General features: G+C 39.4%; 1 protein-coding gene across 1 annotated transcript; it reads right to left on the bottom strand.

The window, feature by feature from the left end:
* Positions 1 to 2355: 2355 nt before the first annotated feature.
* AGR3 (anterior gradient 3, protein disulphide isomerase family member) lies at positions 2356 to 16567 on the bottom strand (the record flags this gene model as incomplete). The annotated part of the gene is made up of 7 exons (XM_081346259.1): positions 2356 to 2405; positions 6277 to 6360; positions 8483 to 8546; positions 8684 to 8760; positions 12899 to 12951; positions 13141 to 13204; positions 16465 to 16567. 7 exons carry the CDS (start codon positions 16565 to 16567, stop codon positions 2356 to 2358), a joined length of 495 nt encoding a protein of 164 aa, XP_081202385.1.
* Between the last annotated feature and the right edge of the window lie 3992 nt (positions 16568 to 20559).

The following is a 20559-nucleotide window of genomic DNA, read 5'->3' as shown; positions in this document are numbered from 1 at the left end:
AGGTCAAGCACAGAACAATATCCTGACTATCATAGCAATCAAGTGACTTAAGGATGCTCACCAGGTTGTGAATATGGGATTGGTTGTGTAGACATTTTTTCAGCACCATCCTAGCTTTAAATAGTCACTGAATGAGGCAGTTGCTGAACAAGGACTATCTGTATTTCATGAGGAATTTGAAGAATAGAAATATTAAGGCCTAGAAGAATAGAAATATTAGGCCTCTGTCTCTCTGTCTTTCTCACACAGACACAAAATACACATAGAGACAGAGATACACATGAATAATCTATTCATATTACAACTTATTTTGACATTGCATTTCAAGTTCTTTTTGTTCCTTCTGTTTTCAGGATCAGCTTTACCATAAGAAAAGGGTGATTGTGGAAGCTGAGGGGAGGGGGGAAACACCAATGGCTAAGTGTTGAAAAGAGCTAAGCCAGCATCTTCCCTTAAGAGCGGTGGACCTTACTATCCCATGGCTAGCACTAAAGTAACAGTCAGCTACTATCTCATCCTTCATCTCAGGCCTGCTCCCTACCTTGCCTTTATATTTATTTAGTGTTAATCTTCGGAATGCAAAACTGAGAGGCTTAGTTTGTAAAGCCTCAGTATTTGCTTCATGTGGGTTCAGGTACTGATTGGAAGAAAAAAGTTAGAACAATGAACAATAAAGCAGCTAGCATAGTAATATAAGTATAAACAGGCTGGAGGCAAGAGAAATGATTGAATAAATCCAATCATTTTGTTGCTTTTGCCTAAAAAAAATAATTAGGTGTAATGCCTTTTCTACAGTAATCTTAGCTTGAAATACACTCGATGCGCATATGATGCCACTCAGTGGTGGTGAGCTGGGAATGCAGAACTTAATGCTATTAACTTTTTCCAATGTGATACTTTCCAGAAATGTTGGAAATGTTTCTGCTGTGCATACTGAACAGGAATTCTGAGAACTGTAATTCCTTGAGGGCACATAGATGAGGAAGGCTATTTCTCATCTATATAGCAGCCCTGTACAAAGAGATATTAAAAGCTGTCAAGAGACCTAGGAGGGTCAAAATTCCCCTAACCCAAACCTGCCAAAGTCATCCATCTATGTAGTGACCAATGCAGTTTCAGGTTCATATCCAAGTCTCTATCATGATTGATAGGCATAGCCATATATTATTAATAGCAATAGCAACAGAAATAGAGTACATCTTGATGCCAATTGCTGGGATACAAGAGTTATTTCCATGGGCATTTGGTTTGGCTGGGAACAGAAGGCTGGATACATTTCTTTTACTAGAGCACATATGCCATTGGCAATGTTTTATTCATACTGAAAGAACCCTGTACAGAATTTGAAAATATGAGACAAAAAAGTAGCAAGTGAAGAAGTTGACTGCAGGTTTTTTTTATTTCTTCTTTGAAACTTTGTGCAGCTCATTCAGTCATTTGCAACATATTCAGAGCTTTAAATGTAAGTTGCTTATTAATGAGTCCTTCCCATGGAACTTGATGAAGAATCAATTCGTTCTTGCATTCTAGCAAATGACTACTTTTTCCCCTATCCTATAGCATTTTTCTATACAGTATTGCAAAACGGAGAGTTCGAACCAATAGCATTGCTGTTCATATTTCCCTAAGGAGGTTAAGGCATCACAAATATAGTCACCCCTCACATCATCCTCACTATGTCCCAGTGAAATAAGTAGGGCTGAGCAATACAGCCCAAGTCTAGCTCTAATTCAATAAACTCTATGGTTAAATGGGGATTTTATCCATGTTTTCCAAGTCTCAATTCAACCCCTTAATTGCTATATTATATTGATTCACAAGGAATTACTATTCCATTTGGACTTCTATAAGTAAAAGTATAAGGGGACTATGAATTCAGGAGATATATGGAACAGAAGCATCTCTAGCTCTAGCAACAATATATACAGAAAAGAACTTGTTTGCTGAGTTTTGTAGTGGCCTTCATTAATGTAGTATAAACTGCACTAATGCAGTATAAACTGATGCATATATTTAGAAAGGCAATAAACACAATTTCTTCATTAAACCTATGTACTTGTATCCTTAGCATAAAAGAAATTTTTCAGTATGTGAAGAAATGTCCTGGGGTATTTCTTTTTCACTGCTATATAAAATCTCAAGGAGAGAAGTATCTTGATGAACATCAAATGTTTTTGTCACTGAATTCTTATATTATTACAGCCATTATTATTATTTTTTAGCAGATGTGAAATGAACTTCCAAAGTTCGTAGATGACATTCCAAAGAGGGAGAAGAGAACTGAACAACTTTGGTAAATGATTTTTCTTGGTCCACATTTCTTTTTTCTGTTGTGATCATTAATACAGCATTCATTTACAATTCAGTCTGAATGAGATGCAATGCTTTCTTCATATTCTCAATTACTGAAAAAAAAGATAATAAAGTGATTTGTAGGCATTACAATTCAAGAAAAGGAGAGAATGATAGATCCAATGATAGATTTGTAGCTGGCTGACCGGCTATACTCAGCATGCGGTCCTCAATGGAACCGCATCTACATGGGGGGAAGTTTGTAGTGGGGTGCCCCAGGGCTCTGTTCTGGGCCAAGTGCTCTTCAACAACTTCATCAATGATTTGGATGAGGGGATAGATGGGGAACTCATCAAATTTGGAGACGACACCAAGCTGGCAGGAATAGCCAACACTCCAGAAGACAAGCTTAAGATACAGGAGGATCTGGACAGACTCGAACACTGGGCACTATCTAACAAAATGAAATTCAGCGGTGAAAAAAGTAAGGTTCTACATTTAGGCAAGAAAAACCAAATGCACAGGTATAATATAGGGGGTACCTTGCTCAATAGTAGTAACTGTGAGAGGAATCTCAGAGTCCTAGTGGACAATCACTTACATATGAGCCAGCCATGTGCTGCAGCTGCCAAAAAAGCCAACACAGTGCTAGGCTGCATTAACATAGAATCAAGATCACGTGAAGTATTAATACCACTTTACAATGCCTTGGTAAGGCCACACTTGGAATACTGCATCCAATTTTGGTCACCACGATGTAAAAAATATGTTGAGACTCTAGAAAGAGTACAGAGAAGAGCAACAAAGATGATTAGGGGACTGGAGGCTAAAATGTTTAAGGAACGGTTGCTGGAATTGGGTATGTCTAGTTTAATGAAGAGAAGGACTAGGGATGACATGATAGCATGTTCCAATATCTCAGGGGCTGCCACAAAGAAGAGAGAGTCAAGCTATTCTCCAAAGCGCCCAAAGGCAGGAAAAGAAGCAACAGATGGAAACTAATCAAGGAGAGAAGCAACCTAGAATTAAGGAGAAACTTCCTGACAGTTAGGACAATTAACCAGTGGAACAACCTGCCTCCAGAAGCTGTGAATGCTCCAACACTGGAAGTTTTTAAGAAGAGACTGGACAGCCATTTGTCTGAAATGGTATAGGGTTTCCTACCTGAGCAGGAGGTTGGACTGGATGACCTCCAATGTCACTTCCAACTTTACTATTATTATGATAGCTTCTATTACATCCAGGGCTTTTTTGTCATAGAACGCCCAGAATGGAGTTCTGGCACCTTTTTTGGATGGAACCTTGTAGGGTAGGCAAGGCAGGTTGTATGACGTGTGTGAGTTCCAGCACTTTTTTTTTTTTAGAAAAAAAGCACTGTACATCTGAAGGCAGCAAATGATCTAAAAAGGTAGCATTGCCACCCCTAATAGATAGATTTGGCTGAAGGAAGAGCTTATTCAAACAAGTAATGCCGGGAGTTTAAAAGTTGGCTGTTAGGCTGCTAAGAATTTCAAGCTCTGGGGATCATACAATTCTTAAGCTGAAATATCTCTGTTGGGATGCCAGTTACTTGCTGGGCATAGTTTCCAGTGATTGCTCCTAGATTAAGGATGCAATCTCTAAGAGATGTGCTTGCCTCCTGTACCTTTTTATTTAGAAAGGCAATCAAAGTACATCACTTGCTAAATATTTGGTTTTAATTTCTATATTTGAATTTTATTTTTTTATTTTATTGTTTATTTTCTGCCTTGCTAAATGCTTCTATTGCTTTCCCACTTCAGCATTTGACACTAAAGGTACCCAGCTAACTCTATTAATGGTAGAGCAGACCCGTAAGCCAACATGCTTAAATCCAGTCAGTCAATAACCCAATAAAATTACTGTATTGGTGGTTCTAGCAGCACACAATCTTACTAACTAGTCAAAATTACCATTTATGGAGACTCTGTCTCCCTAGAAAGAACTTATTTCCCTTTAGCAAAGAGATTTATTAAATCGCTACTGTATTCTTAGGGTCCAGGTAGACAATAAAAGGTGCTCTTTTGACCCTTTGGGCCAGGGGTAGGCAACCTCAGCTCTTTTATGACTCATGGACTTCAACTCCCAGAATTCCTGAGTCAGCTGACTCAGGAATTCTGGGAGTTGAAGTCCATGAGTCATAAAAGAACCGAGGTTGCCTACCCCTGCTTTACGCAATTGGGTTCTAGGAAGTAAATTTGGTACTGCTAGGACTTGGTGGTGAGTTGTCCAATGGATAATCTTGCTCTTTTAAGTCTTCTTTTTCTGCAGTTCTGAGAACTAAGTAGGCAAAACAATTACCTTGGTTTCTATAATCATGGAGCATGGCTGATTGGATATGGTCAGTTTAATTCTATAGAAAATTGGGCCTTACCCACTTTGGGATAATTATCTAGATCTAGATTTGATTTTTCTCAGTTCACTAACTTTCTAATTGATCCGTTTAAACGTATTTTTGGATCAGAACTATTTTTTGTAATTTCATGCAGGGCTGCATACAAAAACAAATTTAAAAATCCTGCATATCTTAGAACATATTTTTAAAAATTAAATGTGCCTCAAACCCAAACATGCCCTAAACCATGATATTAAAACATGGGAGCCTCTTATTGTAAAACATATGGATGCGTTATCAATTTCTGTCTACTCCACTTTTTATTGCCTCCTTGCTGATGTAATAATCTGTATGAGTGACTAATTGAAATCTTGCCTTCTAACCAGTTTTAGTTATCTTTTCCTGCCTTGTTTTTATGACCCTTGGACACCAGCTGTACTTTCTTTGCACAGTAGAGCAAGACAAAAAAAAAATCATCCCCCAAATCTATGAGCCCAACCCAATCAAGTACCAATTCATGTAAAAAGCCCTTCTTGCACTCAACAGATCCAGTTTGTTCTGCCTCCACTGTTCTGTTTCCACAAGCTGTGCAAAGGTCACTGCAAAGAATGGGAGATCTGTCCAAGTGTCTCCTTGATTTTGACAGCAAGAAAATTGTATCCTTGAACATCAATACTTTGCATGGTGCTAGAACCTTTTGATGGTATCATCTTTGTTTCTTTTTATGCATTTTTCAGGGAGCCTGATGGGACTTGGCTAAACTATGAAACAACATTTAGGATTGATGGGCTTGAGAAGGGATGTCAAACTCGCAACGTCATGTGACGTGTTGCGATGTATCACGTTTTTTTTTGCCATTGCCGGCAATGGGGTGGGCACAGTTTTACTATAATGCATCTGGCCTTCAGGCTGGCAGTTTGACACCCTGGGCTTGAGTTTAGTGCCTTTCAGTTCTTGCTATTGGTTAAGTTTGTTTGTTTTTCAAATTTATATAGATATCCATCTCATATTTATGATTCTGGGCAGCTTGCAAACAATTAAAGTAAATAAAAAAGCAAGAAAAAAGAGCAATATAACAATTATAACACATAAAGGTTCAAGGTTGACTCAGCCTTCCATCCTTCCGAGGTAGGTAAAATGAGGACCCAGATTGTTGGGGGCAATTAAGCTGACTTTGTAATAATGCCGCTTGGGGTGTGTGTGTGAAAGCCCTAATAAGCAGGCATATACATAGAATGAAGGCTACTGCTAAGCTTGTAAGCCGCCCTGAGTCTTCGGAGAAGGGCGGGATATAAATGGAATTAAAAAAAATAAAAAAATAAAATAAAAACATCATTAATAAATAATAACATTCAAAGCTGAAGTAATCGTATCTAACAATAGCACTCAATATAAGCACTGCAGTGGCTCTGCCACGTTCCCCAGTCTCTGTTTTTTGAAACTGATGGAAATGAAGTCCAAAATATCTAGTTTATATGCCTTTCATTATTTTGATGTGATACTGAATTAAACTTTTTATATGCATCTTAGCAAGCCTAGCAGTGCTACTTATATCCTCCATGCAATTAGTATACTTTTGGGAAAACAGTCCTGTAAGTATTCTGAATGCAACCCAGTGAGGAAAAACTTACACACAGATAAATCTTGAGGTTCATAAGTATACAATCGATTTGAGTATCTTCCAATGATATCAGCCCTTACTGTGAGAGAAGGATCTGGAAAAGCAATAAAAATTTATTGCAATTTTAGTCAAGTCATACTAATACATAAGCACCAATCAGCTTTCAAAGAGATGCTTTTCACTAATTTAATGATATTCATGCATTTCAAATGAAAAATGTAAAAGAATCAGATATACATTCAAAGTGCATTATCAAGTAACAATGATAATTTCCTCATTTCTATTGAAAATTATACAAGACTGAAATAAGGCAGGTTGGAAATGTTCATTATGGTGGCGCATCAGCTTCCTCTGTTCCTGGAGGAAACTGATTATCTGGACCCGTACCAATCGGGTTTCAGGCCCGGATACAGCACGGAGACGGCATTGGTCGTGCTGGTGAATGATCTCTGGCGGGCTCGGGACAGGGGTTGTTCCTCTGTCCTGGTCCTATTAGATCTGTCAGCGGCTTTTGATACCATCGACCATGGTATCCTACTGCGGCATCTCAGGGGGTTGGGAGTGGGAGGCACCGTTTTACGGTGGTTCTCCTCCTATCTCCTGGGCCGTTCGCAGTCTGTGTTGATGGGAGGGCAGAGTTCCGCCCCGAGGCCTCTCATTTGTGGAGTTCCTCAGGGGTCGGTTCTCTCGCCCCTCCTGTTCAACATCTATATGAAGCCGCTGGGTGAGATCATTCGTGGTTTCGGGGTGGGGTATCATCAGTACGCTGATGATACCCAACTTTTTCTTTCCACCCCGAACCAACCCAGCGATGCCCTCGCCGTGATGTCCCGGTGCCTGGAGGCGGTCCAGGTCTGGATGGGGAGAAACAGGCTTCATCTCAATCCTGCCAAGACTGAGTGGCTGTGCATATTGGCATCTCGGGTCAACCAGACTATTCCATCTCTAATGATGGGGGGGTGAGGTGTTACCCCCCGTTGATAGGGCTCGCAACTTGGGCGTCCTCCTGGATTCACGACTCAATTTTGAAGACCATATAGGAGCCGTGACCAGGGGGGCTTTTGCCCAGGTTCGCCTGGTGCGCCAGTTGCGACCCTATCTGGACCGAGATGCCCTACGCACAGTCACTCATGCGCTCGTGACCTCCCGTTTAGACTACTGCAACGCTCTCTACATGGGGCTGCCCTTGAAGACCACTCGGAGGCTTCAGCTGGTGCAGAATGCGGCCGCGCGAGTTGTGATGGGGGTTTCCCGATACTCCCATGTAACACCTCTACTCCGCGAGCTGCATTGGCTTCCGGTTGCCCTCCGGGTGAGATTCAAGGTGCTGGTGATGACCTATAAAGCCCTAAATGGCTTGGGTCCGGGATATCTGAGGGAACACCTGCTGCCGGCATCAAGTTCCCTTCGTCCAGTGCGCTCCCACAAGGAGGGTCTTCTCAGGGTGCCACCGGTAAGAGATTGCCGGCGGGTAACACCCAGGGATAGGGCCTTCTCAGTGGGGGCGCCTGCCCTTTGGAACCAGCTGCCAGTGGAGCTGAGGACTGCCCCCGACCTCCGTTCATTCCGCCGGGGCCTGAAGACCTGGCTCTTCGAGCTCTCTGGCCCAGGCTGAGGATTAATCTTATTTTAACTGGGGTTTTATTTAGACAGGGACACATATAATTTCTTTTAAAATTTGTTTTTAACTTTTGTATTTTGGTTTTTTAATCACCCTGTAAACCGCCCTGAGTCCTTCGGGAAAGGGCGGTATATAAATGTAATAAAATAAATAAATAAATAAATTATCTGAGAAAGACTAAGACTTTGATTAAGGACGGATTTAATCTCACTTTGGAATGCTACTCAAAAATAAAATTCCAGAAGTGCAAACCAACAGAGTAAGGGCCATGTTGGCTTAATAGTCTAAAAGCTGAAGTCCTAGCACATCTGAATGGCATCAAGTCAGGAAAAGTTGAACTGGGACATCCATTCATTATCCCATGATTCTACATGCACACTTCCATAGAATGGACTGATTTCTTTCAACTCTCTATCATCTTTATAAAAATATTAGTAGACTGAAATTCCACTTTGTATTTCAGCTGCTGTACAGAAGCAAGTAGCATTTCTCAGAAAAGAAACATTTATCTGGCCCCAGTAACCAATAAAAGCTGTATTTTACAGAGGTGAAGCACCAGGTCAGGGCCATAGTTATGATTATGCCTAATACATACCTACAAACATGATTCGAGGCACATACTGTCCATCAGGTGATAAGTTCTTATCAGTTGTTTCATGCTGTCAAAAGAAAATCTTTAAATTGGCATAGTTATTAAATTGTCTTAAAACCTCACTAAAGAGTAAAGATCACCCATGTCTTTATCTAATTACTTTCAAATACTACTTAATTTATATCTATATCTAAATTTTTGTACCATGAGGTTGAGCATGATGAAATCATTCTGGCACATCTCCTGTATTTCTTGACTTCCTGCAAAGACCTTCTTTAATGCTGCAGAAAATGAAATACAATTGTTATTTTAAAGAGAGATAAGATGCAAGTTTTTTTAGAGTGGATGTCTGACATTTTCTATACTGACATGTTACATCAATTCTTTGCAGTCCATTGAACTGGAAGTTGTTCAAGTGAGAGATGGTTGTTGTAAGGACTTCTTTGCCAGCAGTGATAATATTGCTTAGCATCAATGACAAGATGAGGGAGACTACCTACAATTTAAATAAATCTGTCGCCTTGAAGGGTTTCTTTTAAAATTGATATTGAGGGCATTATTCTCAGTGAATTCTTCAGAGATAAATGTTACACAGCTGTACACCTATATAGCTGTCTTTGATTACATGAGAAAAACAGAACCATATAGAATGTATTTTGTCAGTACTTAAGATAACTTCATGTTTGTTAATGTAATCTACCTTGCACATTTTTAGCTTTGGTTGAACAAGGGAAATATGTATTAGAAGAGGCATCTTATATATTTTGCTTTATTAATTGCTTGAGCTAATATATATTTACATTTAGCAGAATTATGTGTAATTGAGATTTCTTCATAAATGTAAAGGGATTTTGCTTAAAAGAATTTAATTTTGAAAATGAGATCTATTTATACCAGCATATATCTGGAAGACATAATTTGTAAATTAAAATCACTTTTAATTCAGTGATTAATAAAATGGTGCTGATAGTCATTAATAATATGCCTGTTGTCCCCTGGTGCCTACCAGGCTCATAGCCCCAACTGAGTTTTTAAACATATTATTTTAATAATAAATAAATATAAAGTTGGCATACGGCAAAATAAAGCACCAGCCTATAGCACCAGAGAGAGGTGTATTAATATATTTGAATAACAAATATAGACGCAATCTGGAATTCAGGAGGAAGGAATTAGAGAATGAAATTAAGGAAAAAGAAAAGGCTTTAATTTTGAATCCATAGGATGTGAAGATTAAAGAGGTAATTAAATTATTAAGGGGACAGTTTGACAAGTTGATGGCTGATCAAGTGGCAACTAACTTACGGTATGTTAGACATAATACTTTTTGCAATACCAATAAACCAGGTAGATGGTTAGCTTATTTGTTAAGGAAGAAGCAAAGGGCTTCTAATATAGATAGAATAGAACATAAGGGTAAGGTAGTGTATCAGCAGAGTCTTATTAAGAAGACTTTTGTTGATTTTTACTCTAAGTCATATGCTAGAGATAAGATTAGTGAGGCAGATATTGATGAATATTTGATGAACGCTAATATTCCTGTTCTTACACAAGAACAAAAGGAAGAGATGAATCAATTGATAACTGAGGAAGAAATTTTTTCATCAATTAAACAATTGAAAGTGGGTAAGGCGCCAGGTACGGATGGATTGACTGCTGTGTATTACAAAAATTTACAGTTAGAGATGGTAAAGCCATTAGGGGAATTGTTTCAGACAATTCAAATGGGAGGAGGGGTGCCCTCGTCTTGGAAAACTGCTTTTATTTCTTTGATTCCGAAGGAAGACCAGGATGTCACCCAAGCAAAAAATTATAGGCCAATATCACTTTTGAATACGGACTACAAGATATTTGCTAAGGTTTTAGCTAACAGATTAATGAGGGTATTGCAACAAGTAATTCATGGTGACCAAACTGGGTTTATAAGTGGTAGACAAATGAAGAATAATGTGAGGCATATAGTTGATTTGTTGGAATTTTTGGAAAGAAACAATCAGATCCCTGCAGCGTTGATCTTCTTGGATGCTGAAAAAGCCTTTGATCAATTGGACTGGCAATTTTTGTTGAAAGTATTAGATAAAATGAACTTTGGGGATAAATTTTTACAACCAATCAGGGCATTATATCAAAAGCAAACAGCCCGCATAATAGTTAATAATAGTTTGACGGAAGTATGTAACATTGAAAAGGGTACAAGGCAGGGGTGCCCGTTGTCACCTTTATTATTTGTTTTAACATTGGAGATAGTATTGATTAAAATACGGGACTCGGAAAAAATTAGGGGAATTGAAATAAGAGATCAAGATTACAGATTGAGGGCATTTGCAGACGATCTGGTTGTTATGGTAACTCAGCCTGAAGATTCAGTTGTAGAACTGATGGAGATAATAATGCAATATGGGAAAGTTTCTGGATTCAAGGTTAACATACAAAAAACTAAAATGTTGTCTAAGAATATGACAGTATCACAAAAGGCTGTTTTAGAAGAGCTAACGGGATTTGAAATTGTTAAAAGGGTTAAATATTTGGGGATATATTTGTTACCCTCAAATGTAAAGTTATATAAAAATAATTATGAAAAGTTATGGGGAAAAGTTCAAAAAGAATTGGATAGCTGGAAAAAATTACAATTATCTTTATTGGGAAGAATTGCAGCAGTGAAAATGAATGTTTTGCCAAAATTTTTATTTTTATTTCAAATGATACCTATTCTTAAAAAGGATTCAAACTTGGAGGAATGGCAAAAGGGTATTAATAAATTTGTCTGGGCAGGGAAAAGGCCACGAGTTAAATTTAAGATTATGCAGGATACGCGTGAGAGAGGTGGTCTTAAAATGCCTAATCTTAAACTATACTATGAAGCTGCTGCTTTGTCAGCGATAAGTGATTGGATTAATTTAACACAAGTGAGATTATTAAATCTTGAAGGCCATGATTTGTTATTTGCTTGGAATGCATATTTATTGTATGATAAGAAGGTGGATAATGTGTTCAAGGTACATATTTTAAGACATGCTCTGTTGCGAGTTTGGAAAAAGTATAGACAGAAGTTAAATTACAAGATACCTATATGGGCAATACCGAAACACGCAATAGAAAATATAAGTGTTGGGTTTAAACATGATGTGACTACATATAAGGGAATTTTAAGTTTGGAAAGGAATGTATGGCATTTAAAGCCGTATAATATTTTAAGAGAAGAAAAGATTGTACAAACTTGGTTTCAGTATGGGCAATTACAGGCCAGGTGGAAAGAAGACCAGAAAATTGGTTTTTCAATGACTGATGAAAATCTGGTAAAGCAAATTAGAGATCAAGGTCAAGCACATATTAAAAGGATATATCTTGCATTGATAGAAATTGATTCAGAGACAGAACTTGTTAAAGACTGTATGATAAAGTGGGCTCAGAATTTTCAAGAAGTCATTACAATGGATACTTGGGAAAAGATTTGGGTGAGAAATGTAAAATTTACGCAAGCTCAAAACTTAAGAGAGAACTTTTATAAAATGTTTTATAGGTGGCATTTAGATCCTAAAAAATTAGCTAGTATGTATCCGAACTGCCAGCCCAAATGTTGGAGGTGTGGTGGTGAAGATGCAACGTATTTTCATATATGGTGGACCTGTAAAAAGGTTAAAGCTTTTTGGATTAAAATTTGGTGGAACATGCAAAAGATATTTAAGAAAAGGATAAAGTTTTGTCCGCAACTGTTTTTACTGGGTATTATTACTGATACTACTGTTGTGGACACTAAGCTGATCTTGAATTTAATTACGGCAGCGAGACTTTTAGTAGGGCAATATTGGAAGAAGGAAGAACTGCCGACTATAGAAGAATGGACTTTAAAAGTTTCCAACCTGGCGGAAATGGCAAAGATCTCAGCGTACTTGAAAGACCAGTCGCAACAGAGATATATTGTGGAGTGGAGAAGATGGATTGATTATATCCAGAATAAATATGGGACTAAAAAGTTTCATTTAGCATTTGAATAAGTATTGATGTGATATTTATATTGCTTGTAGTTATTTTATAAGAGTTAAAGTGCGATAGATTTAATAGTTTATTGTTGTTTGCATAAGGTAGACTATGATTGTTTGTATTTTTATACCCTGTCGGGGAGGGGGGAGGGGGAAGGGAGGGAGCAGTTGGGGAGGGTTGGGGAGAGGGGAGGGGGTTGGGAGGGGTTTTGTTTTGTTAAAAAAATGTATTGTAAAACTTTTCAATAAAAAAAAATAAGATTCTAATTAGAAACTTGCAGTTTCTTCCAACTATTTTTCCTTTATCATATGGAGCAATATGACTTATAGACTGAGTTTCAGTCTTAAATATACTACAATAAAAGAATACAGATGAGTGATATGTGTTTGTATATGCATTCCCCAGATCTTTACTTTAAATCAAATTGGTTTGACTTACCTCGACAATATTGGCAATCCTCCAAATGGTGAATAACCATCAGTGGCTTATTACTTTTCTCAAAAAGAAAATAAGTATTAGGAAACATGCTTTTTCTATCATATGAGATAAATACATTGAATAATACAGCATCTGTTAGTAATTAACTAAAAGCTACTGACAAGCTACAAGTATTCCATTCATAAGAGCAGGAAAAAATGAAATATTCTATTTCCCCCTGAAAGATTTAAAATTATTTTTACCTTTGTTTTGCCTGATAGAGGCCTTCTTCATATGTTTGTACCCAAGTGATATCATCTCCCCATCCTAGGAGAATAATAATAAGAAAATAAGATCAGCAAGTTAAGATCACATGCAAGCAAGCTAGAACAGATGAAAGGAAAGAAGCTGAAAAACAAAGAACAAAGAATACCTAATCAAGAAAAAACACTTAGAAACAAGGAAGATCAAGGAAGCACTGGAAATAATAAAGCAGAAAATAACAGCTATAGCCAGGAAAATCAGTAGATACGAAGCTCGAAGTGCAAATTATAGGCAGAACCTCCAATTTCAATCCAATCAGAAACATTTCTACCAATCCATCAATGGAGAAACTGCAATGAATATATATATAAAATGCTTGTTAACTATTTAGATTACCTTGCTAGGCCCCAAACATGGGACAAATCTTTATTTCCTGTTTCGGCCTAACCGAAGGCCATCCACAGGCAGTAGTCACAACAGTGAATGAAAGAACTAGTAATAACAACAAAAATGGTAGAAAAAAGAGCAAGAAAAATCAAAAATTGGTCAGCACCAGATGAAGATGAACTGCATGGGTTTTGGTTGAAACATCTAAATGTTATATACCCACTTATTGCCAAGCAGTTCAATAATATACTACAAGGAGGAGAAACTGACAAGTGGCTAACAACTGGGAAAACCTACCTAATAATGAAAAATCCAGCAAAAGAGGAAACACCAGGCAACTACAGGCCAATTACCTGGTTACCAACAACTTTCAAATTGCTAATTGGTGTGGTAGCTGATGCAGTACAACAGCATCTAGTTGAAAACAATCTCTTTCCACACGAACAGAACGAAAACCACCCCAATAGCAGAGGAAGAAAAGATCAACTCCTAATAGACAAAATGATCTTGAAAAACTGCAAGAAAAGGAAGACTAACCTGAATGTGGCATGGACTGACTACAAAAAGGCATTTGACTTTCTGCTACATGACTGGAGAATCAAATACCTAGAAATAACAGGAGTCAGTAGAAACATCAGAAAATTTGTGCAAGGATCAATGGCACAATGGAAGATACAGTTGCAGGTCAATGGTGAAAGACTGGGAGAGGTTAATACCTAGAGAGGAATATTTTAAGGAGATTCATTATCACCACTACTATTTGTTATTGCACTGTTTCCTCTGTCAACAATACTGAATAACTCAGGACATGGCTATCAAACATCAAAAACATCTGCCAGACTATCCCACCTCCTTTACATGGATGATCTGAAGCTGTATGGAAAAAACATCATCTGAAATAGAATTGCTGCTGAACAATGTCCATATATATATATAGCCAAGATATTGCAATGGAGTTTGACTTGGACAAATGTGCCATGCTCTCAAACAAGGAAAAATAGTGAAAACCGAAGGAATCAAGATGCCCCACAAAAATAACATTAAAAGTCTGCATAAGGAAGATTACTACAAATACTTGGGTATCCTTCAAGCTGATAACTTCAAGCACATTGAAGTCAAGAAAAAGATTAGAGGTAAATACATCAAGAGAGTGAAGAAGATCTTAAAGTCCAAACTCAATGGAGGAAATACCGTGAAGGCAATCAACACCTGGGCAATTCCAATCATTAGATACACAGCTGGAATAGTGGATTGGACTCAAGCAGAACTAAAAGCAATGGATAGGAAGACCAGAAAAATAATGACAATGAATCATGCCCTTCATCCATGCAGTGACATTGACAGACTCTATCTACCAAGGCAAATAGGTGGACGTGGAATGCTGCAAGTACATCAGATGGCTGAAGAAGAAAAAATGGCTTTGGAAGAATATCTGAAGGACAATGATGAAGATGCACTGAAATTAGTATATCAGGAAGGCTTACTGACCAAACTGGCCTACAAGAAAGACCAAATGAAGAACAGGCATGGGAAGACAAAGCACTACATGGCCAGTACATTAAAAAAAATAGCTGGGAAAGCAGATAATAACAAGACCTGGCAATGGCTAAGAGCAAGAAAGTTGAAGAAAGAGACTGAGGGACTAATTCTGGCTGCACAAGACCAAGCCTTAAGGACAAATGCATACAAGGTCAAAATTGAGAAGACAGCAACAGATAGTAAGTGCCACCTATGCAAAGAAGATGAAGAAACAGTGGACCACCTGGTAAGCTGCTGCAAGAAGATCGCACAGACTGACTACAAGCAGCAGCATGACAAAGTAACAACAATGGTGCATTGGAAGATCTGCAAGAAGCATCATTTGCCTGTAAGCAAGAACTGGTGGGATCATAAAATAAATAAAGTCATGGAAAATGATAAAGTTAAACTGCTCTGGGACTTCAGAATTCAAACAGACAAGCACCTGCAACATAACACCCTGGACTTAGCAATTGTCAATAAGAAACACAAAAAAGTCTGGATAGTGGACGTGGCAGTGCCTGGAGACAGAATAGACAAGAAAAAACTGGAGAAGATAACAAAATACAAAGGCCTACAAATAGAAATAGAAAGACTGTGGCAAAGGCAAGCAAAGGTAGTACCAATAGTAATAGGCACCTTGGATGCAATCCCAAAGCACCTGGAGCACCACCTGAACACCATTGGAATTGACAAATTCGCCATTAGTCAATTGCAAAAGGCGGCCTTACTAGGAACTGCTTTCATCCTGTGACGATATCTGTAATACCATCAAACATCCACATCTGCCTATCCCAGGTCCTTGGTAAGGACTCTCTAGATAGACAAAAATGCCAGATCCAGTCTGAACATCTGGCTGATGGTGCAAATTAATAATAATAATAATAATAATAATAATAATAATAATAATAATAATAATAATAATAATAATAATAATAATAATAATAATAATAATAATAATAATAATAATAATAATAATAATGATGATGATGATGTTGGAAGAGACCTTGGAGGTCATCTAGACCAACCCCCTGCTCAGGCAGAAAACCCTATACCACATAGGAAACATAACAGAAAACCCTATACCATAACATCTTGAAATGTGTTAAACATAATTTCTTTATACAAAATCTTTATACAAATCACAGATTTTCTATATTAAAACAAATATAAATGACTGTACCTTATATTCATAGCTCATTTCTCTAAGGGCATGTGCACTAAAATGCACCTGTGTGTGCAAAAAGATTGGTACTTTAATTTTTTTAAAAAAAATTGTAGAGTTTGATGGTCAGAAGTATCATCCCACTGTATTCTAGCCCAATATTAGTTACAAAACAGTTTTCAGAAAATCGAGTCACAATTTATTTTATAATTAGCCTGTTTAGAAATTTAGAAACAGAATGAAATCATCATACCTCTAGAGAGGGTTTGGGGTATTCGCTTTTCCTTTTTGATTGCTATTGCAAAATTGGATGAAATGGCAAGTAATATGAAAGATAAGCTCACTGCTGAATACATATTTTCTTCCCTCTTCAAATATTATTAGTATAAATTTAACTCCAACTGTGTTAGGATGTCCCCTTTAGATCTGTACAAATAAAAGAGTAGTATAAACCATAAATGTGATATTGAAATTCAAATTTTAATTAGCAATAATAAACTTTTAACACATTAGTTTGTAAAGAATTATAGCTGAATTGTTAGGTAAAAAATACTCAGCTTCACAAACTTAGGCACAATTCTTGCCTTTAAAGAAGTAACTGTTCAATATTTCTCTTCATAATACTCCTTAAAATGTATGTTTGTATATTACAAACAGAGTTCTTAAGGAACATCACATTATTTTTATATACTGGATATTTTTGTATAGTGGATGAATTACTGCAATCAATTTAGTCTTTTGAAACCTACTTTGATTAGAGTTCATATATAATAATAGACATGCCTAACAAATATTGTGCAGCAAACTGCTATGAACTATTTCTTCCCATCTCTTTATTTGCTGAGTTGGGTAACGTGAAATAAAATAACAAGACTTTGAATTTTGCTCACCAGAGTTGGTCTGTTGTGTTAGTAAAAGTCCTTCCCAAGCAAACAGATGTTTTAAAGTGAATGTGATTTATATTCTTGTGTTCAGCTGACCTGCCCAGCTTCTTAATCTGGATTTACACAATGTGTTCACTTGCAAATGAGATAGTAATGAGCAATCCTGCCCCTCCTTCCTTTCGTTCAGTATCCCAATCTTGCAAGTTCACATTTTGGCGTATTGAATAGTTGGATTTCTTGTTCCATTTTTGCTTGTATCAAGTATCATTACATTGGAACTGGGAAAAAGTAGTGCTTTGTATGCCTGTGACTTTTCCTCACAAATGGCTATGGTCTGGCTCAAGTTCAGTGAAATAAGAAGCCAGCAATGAAAGTTGGAACTGTAGGTACTATTGTTTCTACTGAATGACTGAGTTCAATAGTACTCTGAGATCAGGGATGAAACTAATAGGAAGATACAAGAGTTACTTTGTGCAAAAGAATGTAATTAAGAAATCAGGTGGGGGAGTTATAAAATGTAGTTCTCAGGAAGAATAGGTTATAAGCTTTTAAAAACCAGATAATTAAAATAAAGAAGGGTGAGGAAGATATAAGTTGCTTGAGTACATATTTTTTCATAAAATTCCCCTATTTTGTTATTCTATTTTCACAATACAGTTAACTTTAATTAAACATATACCTTACATCTGTTGTTTGAGAAGCCATTGGAAACTTTATCTTAGGCTGAGATCCAAAAGCATTGAGAACTCAATACTGTAAGTACTGAGAATTCTTGGAATTGTAGTCCCATAATATCTGTAGACTGTAGTTGCAGTAGTATTTTATGACCTGTTTTCTCCACAATTTTTTGTGATTTTCAAAATATGCCCATGAAAATGACACTTTAAGGAATGAATACAGGATCGTGAGAGTTGCATTGAATGGCAGTTTGCTTCTAAAGCCCTTCATTGCATGGGACCAGATTATCTTAGGCACTGTCTCACTCCAGTGGGATTGGCTGCCTCACTTGCATTGCAGATGAGGCTTTCTTTGGGCCCCCTTGGCCAAAGAATTTCAGCTGTTTGGTAAAGGAGAAACGCCTTCTCTGCCATGCCCCTACACCTTGGAACATTTTGCCTCCTGACTGAGATCTGCTTCCACCCTTCTGGTCTTTCAGAAAAGCCTTAAAATCTTATTCTGCTGGCTGGCTTGGGTGTCTTATGTGGGCATGCTATGATGGAAATGGTTGACTGTGAGAGACAAAAGTCGTCTATACTGTCCATATTTTTGGTTTTAATCTTTTATTTAAACCCCCATGCTTAATATTTCCTTCTCTGGCGAGCTGACTTCCCACACCAGGCTCCTTGGAGGGTGGAGGCGAGCTGATTGACAGGCCGAGAGCGAGCTTCCCCCTCCACGGAGGCCCTTTTGGGGGCCGTTTTTGGAGGGTGGAGGAACCCGACGACACTGCTGGAAGATGGAGGCGGGGCAAGCCGGATGGTGAGGCACTCATGGCATCCGAGGCCTAAGACAACTGGGGCTTGCGGCATTGAGGCTGCGCCCGTGGCTCGAGGCGCCATGTGAGGAGCCAGACGGCAGATGGCTTCCCTCTTCTGCGGGGGCCTTACAGAGCTTTTTGGCTGGTGCCCGATGTCTGTGGCACCGGAGGCTGCGGTGGCCCCTTGGGGACCATATTGAAGAACAGAAGTGAGCCTCCTCCATCTTCCATGATGACTTCCATGATGACATCTGTGCCCTGTGGCTTACCACAGCCCCTCTTTGGTTGCGATTTATATTTGGGAGATGGAGATGAATGACTGGCCCAGACTTTGTTGCCGCCATTTGACATCTTGGTGGCTTTGGAGATGTTGGCGGTGGGGCTCAGCGATGTTGGGCAGCAGGGGGGCCGGCTGTTGTTGGCCGGGCCTGGAACCTGAACTTGAGATCTGTTTATTCCTGCCCATTGCTGGAGTTGTTGATGCCCCTTACCCTCACCCAGTCATCGGACTTCTTCCTTCTCTGTGACCTGCCTGGAGCTGGATAGTGGTTCTCCCTGAAATTGGAAGATCATGGTCGCTGTGAGAGGGCGACCACATTTGGGAGTCACTGTCCAGCTTTGTGGATTTATTACTAATATTCATTTTCATCTGTCCTTGCAGATCCGTTCCTTCCTGCTTTTTATTTCTATCGATGTCCTATTCCATGGGTGAACTGTTTGCCTTGAGGGAGTCCCCCCTCTCCCTGGTATGGCCCTCTAATCTATGCTGCCGGTTCCTTAATGATGGGTATTGGGACCCTGAGAGGTGGTATGGCACGAAAAGGAGGCTTCGGGGTTTTCTTTTTAAACTTTTTAATGGGTTATGGAGGGGGGAGGAATGTAAGGATCGGCAGAAAGATGGGGGGGTTCCGCCAGACCTACTCCAGTCCAGGTTGGTTGATGGTCGTGGCGGTAAGGGGGCCGGGGGGTCATGGGGCCCGAGGGGTTGGGGTGGGGATTGCGATACCCACAGTGATTGGGAATGGCAGCAGATGGATGAACAGAGGGCCATATCAAAATCTGGGATTGCGCCCCCACTGTCTTCGAGCAGTGGCGTGCTCCGACCCACTGGTTTCATCCTGCCTTCCCGGGGGTGGGGGAGGGCAGATACCTGAGCTCAGGCTGATCTATTTGAATGCCAGGTCTGTGGTGAATAAAGCTCCCCTCATCCAGGATCTGATCGAGGAGGAAGGCGCAGACCTTGCATGTATTATGGAAACTTGGTTGGGCCCAGAGGAAGGAGTCCCTCTGATTGAATTATGCCCACCAGGTTTCCATGTGCTGCATCAGCCTCGGGCTCAAGGTAGGGGTGGTGGGGTGGCAGTTGTCATTAAGGAGTCCCTTTGTCCGCGGGAGGCCACTGCCCCTCAGAGATAGATGGATGTGAGTCCCTCTTCCTGAGGTGGGGCCCTGGAGGTCAGTTGGGCCTGTTGCTTGTGTACCTTTCTCCCAGCTGCATGGCAACAGCCCTGCCTGGGCTACTCGATGCTCTCTCGGGGTTGGCGGTTGTGTTTCCCAGACTTATGGTTCTGGGGGATTTCAACTTGCCCTCCCTGGGGGGGATATCGGGGGTGGCCCAAGAGTTCATGGCTTCCATGATGACCATGGACCTGACCCAGATTATTCAGGGTCCGACCCATGAGGGGGGAAACACACCCGATCTTATTTTTATCTCCGGGCAGTGGCTTAATGATCTGGGTGGGGTTTTTCCAACTAATCAACCCCTTTCATGGACAGATCACTATCTCCTATGGCTGGGCCTCCATTACGCCACCTCCCACTGCTGTGAGGCGGAACCGACCAGGTGGTTCCACCCCAGGCACCTGATGGATCCAGAAAGGTTTCAGACAGTGCTTGGATTTATTCCTGCCTCCCTTTCCCACAGCCCAGTTGAGACCTTGGTTGATGCCTGGCAATGGGCTGCTTCTGAAGCTCTCGACCACGTTGT

Source organism: Vipera berus (genome assembly GCF_964194415.1).
Source record: "Vipera berus genome assembly, chromosome: Z".
NCBI lineage: Eukaryota > Metazoa > Chordata > Lepidosauria > Squamata > Viperidae > Vipera > Vipera berus.
The sequence above is the reverse complement of the archived record's forward strand: the minus strand, read 5'-3'. Positions and strand labels throughout refer to the sequence as shown.